The following is a 15,279-nucleotide window of genomic DNA, read 5'->3' on the forward strand; positions in this document are numbered from 1 at the left end:
ATCAAATGAAAGAAGAGAGTTGTTAAGAATACCACTAAGTAACAATACTGACCAAGAGTCACACTGCATTACACACTGCTACACTTTCGGGCACAAGTGACCTATAACAACAAGTGCCAAGTCACACACACAGTACGTCAGACTTGTACATGTGTAACTGTACACTTGATATCTCTGTGGCACAGTTTGTGGCTGTAGCAGGTGCCTCCTTCTTTGGAGACGACATCGGAAATAAGCGAGGCGTTGTCAATTATAGATCATTCGTAGTTGGTGTGAACACAGAACAAGACGTCTGTAGTGACGCTACGCATCGTACAGCATGGATGTGTTGTGGTTTGTAGGATCACACGACAAGAAGAGAAGATCATACAGCAGCTCCAGTGACGACAGGGCTGTTGACCTTATAAATCAGAGCAGGGGGCCTGCTGTGTCAGCTGTAGGATGCTCGGCATGCAGCTCTGGGGAGACTGGACAGATTAAACACTATCCAGAACTTAAAGAAGACTCAAAGATAAACATACAAAAAAAGATAAGTAGAGCAGTCATGCTCTCAACAATTTGGGAATATTTTTTGAAAAAGCAGAGCAGGTTTGTCTCTGCCAGACGTGCACACGCTTTTGTAATCTTCACCTCAATTATGTAAGGCCTTGTTTGTTTGCCTTTTATAACAGTTGGCTCGAACATTAAGGCATACACAAGTCGGCAGCCAGACTTAGTTTTTCATCAATCACCCCCCAGTTTTGGCCTCTGTGTATCTGGCGCCTGTCTCTGTTTAAGAGTCAGTTCAAATAAAGACGGTAGAGCTTTTCCTGTGCTCACGTGTAGAATTAGGTCTCCTGTCATTGTTTGTTGGTGCTTTTAAATAATAATATTACATTTAATTTATAGAGCAATTCCAAGTTACCAAGAGCTTCGCAAGGCAGCAAAATACACAAATCATAAAATAAAAAAGAGAACAAATAACAATTGGATGAGTAAAACCATATCTAGAATAGAACAGACAAACCATATTTAAAGGTGATAAAAGCAATTCAAGGAAAGGCTCTAAGATAAAAGTATGTTTTGATTCAGCCCACCTGATTTCTGGATTTAAGGTGGATTTAATGTCTACTTAAATTTAAATGTAACTAATAAGTGTGAGTTCTCGATTATTTTATCAATGGGCTTTAATTATACCGTTTTATCTTTTCAATTCAAGTCACTCTCATTTATGTCTATCTGTCTTAAAGGTAGAATATGTAGAATGAGCAGAACAACGCCATCTAATGTCTTGAGATCGTAGTCGCAACAACCAAAAAGTAATTCCAGCAGTCGGGTTGCCAGGTCCGGTGCCGAGTGCGTCAGTCGATTAGCCAGCGTCATGTCAAGTGATGAATCATACAGGGTAACGACTAATTTCGACCAATACTTTTAGAACAGTATTTAATGTTAGCCAGTCTTCAACTGGAAGTCTTTCTTTGAGTGGTGTGTAATCGATTAGCTAGCTAGCTCCAAACTCAAAATGATTGCTTGTTTCTGTAGCCTGATCGACGTGAGTAGACCAGTCAGTAAACTACACGATAACCCATAATGCATTTCGTTCCTACCCATGCTACTCAAGTTGCATGGCCACTCAAGTTAGCCGTAGTGAGTAACGCACTTCCGGTCATTTTCACAAAATAAAACACCCGTTGCCTTTTAGTATTAAGAAAACCATAACGATAGAGTTGGTGCTTTTATTTTGAAAACAGGAAGCGAACATACCCTCGCTGTAACTGACTTGAAACCACCGAGGTACATTACATTGTAACGCCAGTGGGAGTAGCAGTTAAACCTGGGGAGCGTACCTATGTTCCCCGATCGCGGCTAACTCGGTTGCTAGGTTGGTGGCTAACTCGGCTGCTAATTCAGCTGCTAGCTCAGCTGCTAACTCGGTGGCTAACTCATCTTCTAACTCGGCTGCTAACTCAGCGGCTAACTCGGCGGCTAACTCAGCTAACTGGCTAACTGTAGACGGGATCATCCCTATGTTTCCCGGTCACATACAAAGCGGGGAACATAGGACCCGGGGAACATAGGGATGATGTAGCAATACAGTCATACTGCACATCAAATTAAATAGGAGAAACTCCGCTACAAGCACGTAATTTTTACATACACCAAACACAACTCAAACACCAAGCATATTAATGATCAAATATCAAAATCCGAATAGCGTCAGAAAGTCAACCCACTCTCCACATTTCCATTGGTACCGTTTTGATACTTCATGGTACACAAACAAATAGCATCTCATATGAAAGCTAAGACCCTGGCGAGTTCAACAGTACCACTATTATTGCGCTAAAAACTCAGTGAACCAGCAGCCAAAGAATACAAAGGTAAACAACCACTTATTTACAGCGACTAACAGATATTCTGTCTTACCTTCGAAGTTTTGTGATGAAAAGTTGTACTTGAGAGCAAAAAATGCTGGTTTTAGTAAGTCCAACATGGCTCTGCTTGTTTACAACTCCATTTCACCCAGTGCCAGCCTACAGTACCTGCACCGGAACAACAGACAACCCTGGAAACCCGCAATTCTGGCTGCTAATTGGCTGATACAATGTACACAGAACGTGTCAGAACGTCATTGTCGAACTCGTCAAAAAATTTAAAAAATATTAATTCAGACTAGATTTTTTTTTTTTTTATGGAAAAGCAATACTTTCATTCTGTACCCCTCAAAACGCCCCGTGGCTGTATTATTTAAAAAAAATATATAGCTTTTAATAAATATTCTACATATTCAACCTTTATTTAATTGGGTAGAAATATTTTCAGTCTTTCTTCATACTGTTATTTTTGTTGCACCATGTGATTTTAAATGTGCTTTTGATAAAATTCCCTTATGGTAGAAGAGAAATAAGAATGCAATTAAGGAGAATTGGATGACTATTTGTTTTGGCTGCCAGTAGATTTATATTTCATATGATTTAAACTCCAATGTGAAACCAATTGCCAGTCAGAACTATTGAAATCTCACAAACAAACTTATTTGACTCGTAAGCTCTGTGATCAACTTCTAATTACATAGTTCCATCACTGCTTTTACTAGCTTAAGTTTCACCATGCGCACCATTGCACACTAAATGTTGAGAACAAAGTGGAGAGGCATTGGAGCACACAGTTTGCACACCCATGTGTTAACATTTTACTGCAGGGTCAGTGCATAATAGCTCATAAGTGCACTTTAAACTAACAAAGTCATTTACCTAAGGCAATATACACTGAAATAATTCACCCCAAAATGAAAATACTCACACACATATGAGTCAAAGCTCCTAGAAGTTTGAAGGACAACTATAGACACTGTGTTTCCATGAGTAAATGAAGTGTTTTTTTAAGCTGTGGTTCAGTCCTTTAGTTCCTGCACACATACAGTGGGTATCTTTGGCATACTTTGCCATTCCACTCTTCACTGGCCACTCATTTGCTTCTACTGGCTGGCATCCAGCCCAGCATGAAACACCTTGTGTGAGCTCGTGAGCTGGGGGCTGCTGCTGGCTTTTGCAAGGGGTGAGGGGCTCAACCACATGGACTTGTCGGCCAAGACACTGATCTGAAAGTTGACACATGCTGCTACTTCTCTTTGCATGAAGTCATGTGCGTCAAGATTCCCAGGAAAATGATTGCAGCGGCTATTGTATCTTTTCGTCATGACAGTAGAAATGCAGTGTTTCTGTTACTAGTAATCAATCAGGACTGTGCACTTGTTCGTATACAATTGGCCAACACAGTGCCTCGCTGGATGATGTCAAACTGTAGCAAAAACAGTTGATCCAGGTTTGACTTTTATATGTTTAGTTGCCAGAGCCTTCTGCATTATGTTGCCAGACTGCTCTCAATCAAATGAATGAGAGGCCTGCATTTGTTCACGCAGAGCTGCTGTCAATTTGAACTTGGCATCAGGGTTCAATAGGCTTGACAAACAAACTAGGTTGTATGAGACTTTTTGGGGGGCAGGGGGGCAATTTTTGCCTTTTTATTGGACAATTGGTTTCAGAGAAGCCAACAGGAAACAAAGGGAGAGAGAGAAATGACATGCAACAAAGGTCCCTCGCCAGTCTTGAAGCAGGGACATTGCAGGTAAATGTCTTGCGCTGTAACCACTCAGCTATAAGGACGCTCCGGAACACGTTTAAAGATGAATGTGTGTACAGCTGTTCCACACAGCATGGCGAAATCGTCATAAAGAAGGGCAAGATGGAATGAATCATAGAAATGGCGATAACAACACATACTTTCAGTCAGTCGCTCAAAGGTCATGGTGTTGCTCATAAGACTGATTCCTCACTGTTTGATGCTCTGTCTGTCTCAACTTTGAAATATGTCACATCATCAAGTAAGTAATGATACCAGTTCACTGGAACTTCAAGGATATGATCATTGCCTTTTTAATGTATGATGTGATAGCCATTTTGACTTTAAGCTCTGTCACAGACCTATTTTCATCGTCTTGGGTAGAAGCATTGTGTCCTCCAACGGTTGGGTGGCTTCAAAGGAACAGTGTGACCTTTTTGGTGTCGGCAGAGGAAAAGTGACACTGATGCACTACTTGTCACCGCCATTATTTATCTATATGCCATGATACCCTTACTTATCACAAGGCATTAAGCGTGACAGAGGAGGGTTCACAAGGACAAGTGTTTTCAGCAGCCTGTGCCTGTTAAACTGTGACCACTTCTCATACCACACACACCACAAATAAACACACACCCGGAGGCTCGCACAAATTCCATTCGCTGCAAAGAGTCTTTAAATGGGGTCAGTGTCCTTGGTGCTCTCCAGCACAGCGACGCTCTTATAGGTGATACAGTGTCAGCTCTGGTCTCCGCCATGCCAGCCGGTTGTTGTCCAACAATTCCAACAATTTCTCAAGTGGATTTTGCTGCTTTTGTGTTTGGGGGGGTCCTGGAATCACTTTTAAAGAGGGTCATGTGAAGAATAGTTTAATTTCAGTGGCGTTTAAATTGTTCCCAGAAGTTATCAACTCTAGTAAAATCTAAATTATGTCAACACGCTTTTGTTTGTTGTGGCATCCTGGATACAAAAATGGAAATTGTGATGCTTCAGCATGCAGTGATGTACTTTTGATGAACTAAAACCCCATCCAACACTGTTAGGATGACCTGGAACACCAAGTGAGAGAGAGGTTTCTCATCCAATATGAGTGCTGGACCTCGCTAATGCTCTTGAATGTGAGCAAATCCCCGCAGTCAGGTTCCAGCTTTTGATGAAAAGCCTGAAAACCAGAAAAGTGGAGGCGGTTACAGCAGCAGATTAGTGCTCACAGTTTAGGAATGACATGTTCCCATACTTTTGGCCATATAGTGCATTCACTCAGCTCTTTGTATTATCTCTTCTTTCATCTTCTGTGGCGATGCTTCAAAAATAAAATAATGTTCTAATTTGTAACAGAAGGTTATTTACATAGAAACTCGATAGTACAAATTACAGAATTTACAAATCACAAAATTTCCCCCAATGATCCAACAGATTTTGAATACAAAGTGAGGGCTTTGATTACTACTCCATCATGCTAATGCTCTCATTCTTCCTTTGCCTGAATTTTGAAGTAGATCTCCACATCACAATGAAGTTCAAAGTCTTGTGACCTGCTAAATGTGTTTCTCAAACACATAACTTCCATTGAAGTTACATAGAAACAGGGTGTTCATCAGTATTTTCTTCCCCTCATTTATCTCATTTTCGTGCAGAAAATGCAAACAGATTCTCTAAACACACTGTTGACTTATATTTGAAAACTGATTTTAAAGGTTGTGCCTCATATCTTTACCACACAATATAAAACAGGTAGAGGTAAATTTCACGCCAATTCTTGACCCCCGGTGAACTGAGGCTTTCTGTCCTTAATTTAATCCCACACAGAGAAGCAGGAGAGCAGACACCGATACATATTGTGCTTTTGGTCGTTTATTACAAACTGTGACAAACAATATCAAGGTATTCTATGACTGTATGTAGACATTTGTCTCATATTACACTAACTGGAGAACAACACGCAGTGCTGCTTAAATACAGAGTAATGACTGAATTGTCCTTGACACCACTCCACAACATTCCACAATAAATAGCAATAAATTACCCTCCTTCGTGTGCACGCAACACCTATTTTGACACTTTTTTTGTACTGAGGCAATAATTAACTGTAAATGCAATTCTTTTACTAATACACATCAGCTTATGTTAGTTTCAGCTGATGTTATGTGACGTTGTACATTTAGGAAACCCCTCACCTTCATTCCTCTGATCTCAAGGAACACATCTCCTTTTCTGAGGTCATTATTTAATTATTCATCAATCAGCTGCCAAAGATTGATATAATCCTTCGTTAATGAGCGTACCTCTGTTAAGCTTGATTAGACTTGTAGTATATTTCATCATCGTAGTCGCATTTGGTTTGTATTTTCTCCAAATATTATTCACATCTATTTGCATGAACAATACTTCAATTTACCCTCTAAAACATCTGCTTCTGAATTTTAAACATAGTTACTTCACTCTAATGAGTGTAACCAATTACAATGTACTCTACATATTTGACATATTTACATTTGAGTTCATCCGATTACTCCGCATCCTGCGAGCATAGACATTTTTGTCTGGCTTCCGTGTCCTCGAAGGTGACCTTCTTGTTTCTCCTGGGGTCAATCCACGAATTATGGATGACCACATTATTCGGTGTGGGGTCAGCTTCCACTACAGACACCACCCTCTTCTTCATCTTGCTCTTCAAAACCTTTTGGAATTTCTGCCGAGTGAACGCATAGAGGAGCGGATGAAAGATGGTGGTTCCATAAGCCATCACCAGGAAGCCCAGGCGGAGGCGTACAGTCAAATCGCTGGGTCCGGTGCTGAGGATGATGGTGTTGAGCACAGTTATTGGAGTCCAGCAAAGTAAGAATGTGGAGATGATGAGAAGAGACATCCTGAAGACTCGTTTCTGCCTCTCCCTTCTCTCCCGATGACGCTTCACTGCTCTCCTCAGCGCAATAATGACTGACACTGATGCACGCATACCCAAAGGTGCACTCGCACTCGCACCTGCCCTGACCCCTGTGCTGCTCTGTGAAGCATCAGTCGACTCTGCTTGTGTCGCAGTGCTCAGCGAGATAGTGTTTTTACTCTTTTGCTTCTTTTTAGGGAGGTTGTGCTGAAAACGTGTTCCAATGCGAATATTTAGTGCTTGAAGTATCTTGTAGTAAGTCACTAGCATCACAACAGCTGTAAAAAAGAATATAGGGATCTGTGCTAGCAGGTGATAGTACAAACCTAGCTCTGTGTAGTACTCATTTGTATGAGCCACTGAGACCACTACGGTCTGGTTCACAAGGTCCGAACCAGAACTGATGAAGAAGCCTACTTCCATGAAGGGAACCAGGAAACTGAAAAAGGACAGAGCCCAAATGGATCCCAGTAGAGCCACAGCTCGGCCCATAGTAAGCACACGGTTTGCTGGGCGCACAGAGATGTCGTAACGGTCCACGGTGATGGCCAGGACGTTGGAAGCAGTAGCTACGCTTGCAAAGGAGACGCAGGCCTCATGGAAACAGCAGACCATGGCTGTGTCTGCCTCCAAAGGAAGTAGCACCACCACAGCTGTCAGTGGGATGCAGCAGACGCACACCTGGAAACAGACAAGATCTCAGGTCACATTTCAAATTCATTTCGGATCAGATAAAACTAGAAAATATGCTTTGTACTATCTAATATCATCATAACAATTATATTGATTGTTATCTATATGTTGATTCTAAAGAGATGATCCTTACTGTACACAGTATAACCGAAATATGCTAGCAGCACTAAGAGGCCTTTTTTAATTTTAACATTCTTCAGAACCATCTCAACTACCATGCCAAATCCCTGTATGCAAAAAAAGAAAACAAAATTGATAATAACTCACCAACACATCCACCACATGCAGGTTCATGGTGATGATGTTGGAGACAGAGCTGATGAGGTTCTGTTTCATACAATAGAGAACCAGCACTGTGAGGTTGGAGCTCAGGCCCAAAACTATCTCCAAAAGCAGGAAGCCTGTCAGAGAAACCTACCAACAGATAGAGCATGGTGGCAATAACACCATTTAGTGTGGTATTACATTTTTAGTCATAATTCTCAATTAATTGATTGTTGTTTGTCCATAAAATGATGAAACAATGTCAAAACCCATGGCAATTTTCTCAAATATATTGTTTGTCTTGACCAACAGACATTCAGTTTATCATCATAGAATATTAAAAATAAAATCATGTTTGAGAAGCTGGAATCAGAGAATTTGGACATTTTCTTTTAAAAAATGGCTAAATGATGATTGCTTAATTATCAAAATAGTTGGATATTAATTGAATAGTTGTAATATTACGTAGATTTTTGTGGATTGATTTTAATAGCAGAGAAATATCTTGCAGGGTTGTGACATGATGCAGTTAAACAGCTATCTGAGAATGTAGCAGTACAGTACCTGGAAACTGATGGGGTAAATGGCCTCAGAGGAGGTCATGTCGAGGTCATAGGGATCAGCAGTGTCAAGCACAGTCATGTTGCTCATGGTGGCTGCAGATATCAACACTGGGTATGTGTGCATTATCCTGATGGGAGGAAGAGGTCTGGCCAGCAGTTTGGACACAAACGGTTTTAGTTAAAAACTGAACCATGGCATCTTAAATTCTACCAGATAATATTGTCAACCAGAGATTTGCTAAACTGTCAACCAGTGAACATGCACCTTGCTTTTAGCTTGAGAATGTAAATGTGCAATGAGGGTAAGGTTACAAGATAGTACAGCAATCACCTCTTGACATGCAGCTACAGAATATTTTAGTGTCTGAGTGCCTGTATTTCTAAATACTTCATTAACATGGAACCTTATGTAACATTCAGCTAGCTTTTAAGGTCCTTTGCTAATTTTAACACAAGTTGAAACTGTACGGGGGGAAAAAACCTCTTGGGAAAGTACACCCTTTGTATTTTTTACAGGGTGGTGATTTTGTTTTTCTGAGAAAAATCAGCAATACAGAAGACTAATTGCATAACAAAACTTGTGACTAAAGAGGGCCGTCCCTCTCAAAATTCAATAATGCATCTGGTCAATGCTTGTATATTTGTTGCAGTTTGGTACATAGGATACAGTAAATAGGGTTTGACTGACTATCAGCCTGGCCAGTTATTGGATCCGATATTCAGCACTTTTACAATAGTGGTAATAGTTTATTTTTAAAAATGTGATTATAGATATGCGTTACTTTGGCTCTGATGCAGCCACCTCTCTCTGTAGTCATCACTCTGTGGTCTCAGGTAATGTCCTGCTCACAGCACTATCACATTATGAGTAATAGCAGATCTGTGTCTCGTAAGTGAGGCAGCAGATATTGTCGATGTTCCAATAAGCCTCACAATCCTCTACCACCGAAGTTTTAAAAACACCACGATCTTATGATCTATTTCTGTGATGAAAAGCATGCCCAGTTTACCAGGTACACCCCTGAATATGATTGAATAATGCACTTAGCTGCAGTGATGTAACGTAAAATGTTGTTACGTTAGAGCTGACTTTTAACATGAACATCAACAAATTGATTTTTTGATCCATAATTCAGTCACCTCACTACCACAATAATTGATGGTTTATAATGTTATTTCTTACGCGTCACATAGCAGGTAGTCATGCTCTCAGTCTCAACACATGACTACTAGTAAGCTTACTACAGTGTGTCCTGAAGCTGTCTCTGACTCTGTTTCTTGTAACTGTTAGAGGGGTGCAGGATTGTTGTTAGAGATGTCAGACATAATGGAACTACATCTAAGGTCTGTGTTAATCCATACATGGACTGTTTATATTGTGTACAGTTGTCAGAGTTGAATAGTCACTTCTGTTTATTATACATATTCAGCTATCGTCATCATGATTAATCAAGTAGCCTAGTTTTGAATGCCTGCTATCACATATTGTTAATGTGAAGTTGGAATAAGGTTTCAGATTCTCTACTTTAGTGAAAGTCTCAATACCATAATGTTAAAAACTTCATTTGAATTTAAATCCTACTTAAGTAAAAGTACAGAAGCATTCCCAACTAAATGTACTTAAGGTATTTAAGAAAAATTATAATAATTAATTTAACAAAGTGCATTATTAATACTGATAAGTTGAATCATAAGCAGCACTTTATTGTTGCAGTTGCTGGAGGTGGAGTTAGTTTGAACTGCTTTGTGAGGGTCATGAGATAAATCTGAGGGGTATTAAGAAGAGTTTTACCTCTTTGGACTTTAAGCAGTTAGTCATTTGAAGCCATGTGAGCTGAAATATCTCTTTGGAACTGCAAACATCCCAAAGACACCTGAAACATGACAAAGACACACAAATACACACTGAGGGGCCACAAGCCAAAAAGTTTGGGACCACTGTTTTAATCTTTAACAATGTATTATTATTTTATTTTATATAAAAGGTCAATCTAAAAAGTAACTAGTAACTAAAGCTGTCAGATGAACCAGCTAAAGGCTTTCCAAAGCTGTTTTGCCATCATGAATTAATCATGAACCCCCCCCCCCCCCCCCCCCATGCGTTTCTGACATGTAACTGGTTGACAAGCACACCAGCTTGATACAATGATTGGCTATGTGCGTGGAAGTGAGGAAATAGAAAGCATTTGAACTTCTTCCACTTGATTTCTTTTGTCACTTTTTATGTGTAAAACTGAGGGAAACAATATTTCGTCTCTCAGAAAAGACTGTCCAAATTGTTCATTGTTGAACAATTATTGCATCTTTACATTTATATAATGACAGACTTTTGACCTGCCTGTTAGAGAGACTGTTTAGAAAAGCTAAAAACATGCTTGCCTTTGGACACACTGAAAGTCCTAGTACACACCTTTAGCCAAAATTACTGGAGTTCATCTTTGTTTACATCACTGTCTTCAAAGCCTCATAGGGTGATGAGTTAAAAGAATCTTTCCAGCAACCAAGTTATTTTTGTCCTGGGTTGCTTGCTGAGCCTAAAACCAAATGCAAGAATACAAGAATATAAGGCATTGATTCCCCTATGGTTTGGACCAAAGAAAACTGAGTGCAGGTGTGATAGAAAGCTTAAGCTTACCGCTCCCTCCCAAAAGTATCCTCTCCAGCTCAGCAGCAATCGAAGTGGCCACGAGGAACTTGCTGGAGCACGTCAAACAATCCCACCATATTCTGACTTGACAAGATCAATCTTCAGTTCATCCACTTGATTTGCCGCATTCTTTCGAACATCGAAATGTGACAATGAGAAGGCTCCCAGGAGCATTTGGGATACTGGCTCCACTCAGGCGAAGGGAAAAGTCTGTTTGTCAAACGCAGAAAGCAACACACACCCGCCCCACTTTGGGGGGCATGTGGTTTGCAACATCAGTACGACGCACTAAGATCAATGCTTTCTTTCATGCAAAGCTCTGTCTCATCATTGTCCCTTGTGCTTGGACTGTTGCCTCCAGTGTCATCTCCGCCTGAAAATGATGCCAGTGCCAGAACAATCTTCCTTTCTGCACTACTCTCCACTTTTCAGGTATTGTCCGTCATTCACACTTCAAGTCTCTTGATCTCTTAGGGAACGGTGGAGGTCCAAATATGGTCTATTCATATTCCAGAGAACAGACGAGGGGAAATGGTAGAGATGACAGAATGAGGGGAGGTTCCAAGAGGAAGAGAAAACAGCTTGGGTGTTTTTTTCCTCAGGACTGGACTCAGTTAACCCCTTAACATCCCTGTAACCAAAAGGTCATACCACACAATCACCAGTATCCCTTGACTCTTGGACATTCACAGCCTTTTTACTCCAACTCTATCCTTGACCCAAGTGTGAGAGAAGAATTGATTGAAGCAGAGAATGATGTCATGTCCCTTCATCGTCATGCCCTTCCCTTGCTTTCCTCCTCCCATCATATTTCATATTTGATCCTGCAGAGAAAAGGATGGAATAGTTCAGAGAAAAAGGGTAAAAAGAAAGAATCTGTCACTTTGAAATCACATCGTTTCTCCCTGGTCTGCATGTTGCATCACATAACTTCCACCTAATTTCAACTCATTTATCATCCCCTGACAGATAGCTTGCTCTTTCTGTGCTAATTGGACGCCTGCGTCTGTGAGTGTTTGCGCTCATGTTTGTGTGTGCGCCGAATGTGTTTAATCAGGCTTTTGATGCCTTGCCTTTGTCTTTGATGGTTCTCATCATGTGTTGCTCAGCAAATGAGCGCTGAAAACTGTGAACTGGTTCTCGGCAGACTGTTTTAATGTATAAAATGATATGCTGATGGACTCGCAGAACAGCAAGACAGTTCAGGACTCAGCTGGTTTGTTCATAGATTCTATTTTTGGTAATGATTGTAAATACGTCCATGGTATCAAACTGTCAAGTCTTTATTTATTGAGTCTAAGATATCTGTTGAAATACTGTCCAGATTTATAGCCATGTTTACTTATTATGTGATCACACAGTTCTTCATTTAGATCAAAATATGTCCAATTTTATGACTATTTTATCAGGGGAATGTGGCTGCATGTGTAAAGAAAACATTTAGAATTGGAGAACATTGGGTTTTATAAAATGAAAAAACATGAAAACAATATAATTGATATACAGTATATTGCCTTTTTTACAGTACATATTGTAATGTAGATATGGCTTGCACATTCATACTTACACTTAACAGTTAAAGCAGTTAAATGGTGAGTTTTATCTTCTGCTTGTATTAAACACTACGACAAACCACTTGCTCAAGTAAGCAGGCGTATTTTGTAGCAAAACAAGCTCACATGCTCTTTCAAGCTCACATGCTAAGTTGTAATATACTGTACCATTGCCATGGACAACACTAAATTGTGTGTTGGCTAGAGGATGTACTTGATTTTCCAAAGGTTGCCAAACTTGTCAGCTTTCTAAATCAATACTTGCTGGGTTCAGCACTTTTTAGGTAATGGCTTCTCCTACTTTTATTAATGTTTATTGGAAGGTTGACAAAGATACTTACAGCAGAAAATGTCCATCTGAAGAAGACCATGTTGCCCCTGAGTATGAATAAACAACACCTAGGTTTTAATTACTGGCAAGGGAGCATTGTGAAAATGGGATAATGTATTCGGACCTGTGCAATTGTTGCAGGGGTTATTTATTTTAGAAGATGCAGACGGGAAACAAGTGGAGAGGGAGAGGGATATGATATGGTACAGAAGTCTCTGACTGAAAGTGAACCGGTGATGTGATGGCCATATGGCACACAGCCTAACTATTTGGCACCCTGCATGGATCTCCTTGTTTCTGGTTGTTATGGACTATACCTCATATGACTTGTTTTCTGTCCTGGAAAAAATGCCCATTTTCCCAAATATCATATTAAAAAATGTAATCCAACTTGGAAAATTAGGTATAGTTTCAAGTTACTGAAATGAGACAATGTAGACTATTTTAAATATCATGATCATCCTGATTTGTTTTAATTATCATGAAATATATTGATGATATATATATGAAAGATATTTACTGCATTTGTCATAAGTGTGGTCCAAGATGTGAGGGTTACAGCTAGAATCCATGATGTTTTAAACTATTAAATGATATACCCATCAGTGAGATATAATAATGGCCACTATAAATAAATATGTAACTAATACTGTATGTTGTTATTTTTATCCACAAGTAAAGTGGAGCATCATAAATTCAACCACATTAGCAGTGGTTGCAGATGCTCTCCATATGCTTAGAATAGGTGAAGCATTATCTACATTTTACGCTGGCTATTTCAAATAAAGAGCTTGCTTAACAAAGGGAGACGCCTGAAGCTAAAAAGATGACGCTGGAGTGTGGGACCTGTTGACAGACGTAGGCTTTACTCTGTTCTTAACTACGCAAAACTTGTACCTAAACCCAACCAGCCAATCACATTCACTCTGATGGAATACCTACTACTGACAATACACCTACCAATACCTGACATAATGCCCAGTTTCTCAGATTGTCTTGAACTGCACTTAAAGTATATATTTTTCCTAGGTCTGTCAAATCAACAAGGAAACTAATTAGTCTGTTAATCCATTAGCCAGTCAACAGAAAATTAATCAGCAACAGTTTTAGAAACATTTAATTGTCATTTATGAAAAAAACATTCAATCGTTTCATCTTCTCAAATATAAGGGATTTGGCTCTGTCTTATAGGGTGTGAATGAAATGTCTCTGTATTTAGACTGATTGACAAAAAGCAGCTTAAAATAATGGTCATCCTGGGCTACTGAAACACGATAGGGACTTTTCAGTGTGTCCTGACCTTAACAATTGATCAGTTAAATTGACAGAATAATGTGCGATGATGGGGGTAATGGTTAGTCAGAGCCCTAGTAGGTCCTTGAACAAAGGAGCAAGTGCTCTCAGCTTTTACTTTCATGTTTTTTTACGACAGGTTCTTGCTCTGATATTGAGTTAAAGTTAATACCTTTCTACCTCTCTTGCAGGTTACAGTCTTGATAATCATCTTCAACGCATAATTGCTGCTGTATAAAAAAATATTTTTTGCTCTACAGCATAAGTGCCATCCTCTTTTTTGGTCAAACTCATCATTTCTTATAGCTGTATTTTCTGTTGTATGGAATATCTGTCCTCTAGTTGACCTCACTCTAAGGGCGAATTCAAACAAGTCTTCAGGTTGATTGGTTCTGTGTTGTAGAAGCTTTCCTACAACTTGGCTTATGTCTTTAGCTTTTAAAAACCCATGTTCCTTTCTGTTTGACAGCCACTCATTTAGTCAAATTATTCTCCATTTAGAATAACGACTGCTTTAAAAAAATCCTGACTCACAGGCTCAACATGTCAGCGTGCTGTGTGTACAGTGTGTTTATCTGCAGCTAAATGTGTTTATTTTACATTGCCTTCATGCAACACATTTCCATTGCCTTGCTATCAGCTCACTGATAACAGTGTTAGTATATGATTGTGCCGTGTTGTTAGTTTACCTCTAGACAGAGACCATTCCTCAGCGATCCACTGGTCTGTCGGAGTGCTTTCCTTCCCCCGTAGGGCTTTTTAATCTCAGTCCCCAAAGGCAGTGTAGTGTGGCACGTCCCCACAGGTGATAAGCCTGAGTGGCTGAGTCGTAGCTTAGCAGTCCATCATTCATAGATCATAACATCACCACACTGTTGATGCCCCTTCAAGATGAAAATTTTGACTGGTAGAGAAGCATGCAGCCTGCAGGGGAGCGAGAGAGATAC

The 15,279-nt window shown here is 39.9% G+C and overlaps 2 protein-coding genes across 2 annotated transcripts in view; one reads left to right on the plus strand and one right to left on the minus strand.

The window, feature by feature from the left end:
• The window catches only part of cog5 (component of oligomeric golgi complex 5), a 75,292-nt gene that overhangs the window by 10,318 nt on the left and 49,695 nt on the right, over positions 1-15,279 (plus strand).
• On the minus strand, positions 6,611-8,632 carry LOC128353276 (G-protein coupled receptor 22-like). Its single transcript, XM_053313970.1, has 3 exons — positions 8,510-8,632; positions 7,949-8,095; positions 6,611-7,669 (listed from the first exon to the last, which is right to left on the minus strand). Exons 1-3 carry the CDS (start codon positions 8,630-8,632, stop codon positions 6,611-6,613), a joined length of 1,329 nt encoding a protein of 442 aa, XP_053169945.1.

This window comes from Scomber japonicus, chromosome 23 (assembly GCF_027409825.1).
Source record: "Scomber japonicus isolate fScoJap1 chromosome 23, fScoJap1.pri, whole genome shotgun sequence".
NCBI classification, from domain to species: domain Eukaryota; kingdom Metazoa; phylum Chordata; class Actinopteri; order Scombriformes; family Scombridae; genus Scomber; species Scomber japonicus.

Coding starts and splice junctions, on each gene's coding strand:
- LOC128353276 (XM_053313970.1), bottom strand. CDS start 8,632: ATGCACACATACCCAGTGTTGATATCTGCAGCCACCATGAGCAACATG. Junction 8,096..8,509: donor TTTACCCCATCAGTTTCCAG/GTACTGTACTGC, acceptor ATCTGTTGGTAG/GTTTCTCTGACAGGCTTCCT. Junction 7,670..7,948: donor TGCATGTGGTGGATGTGTTG/GTGAGTTATTAT, acceptor GTCTGTTTCCAG/GTGTGCGTCTGCTGCATCCC.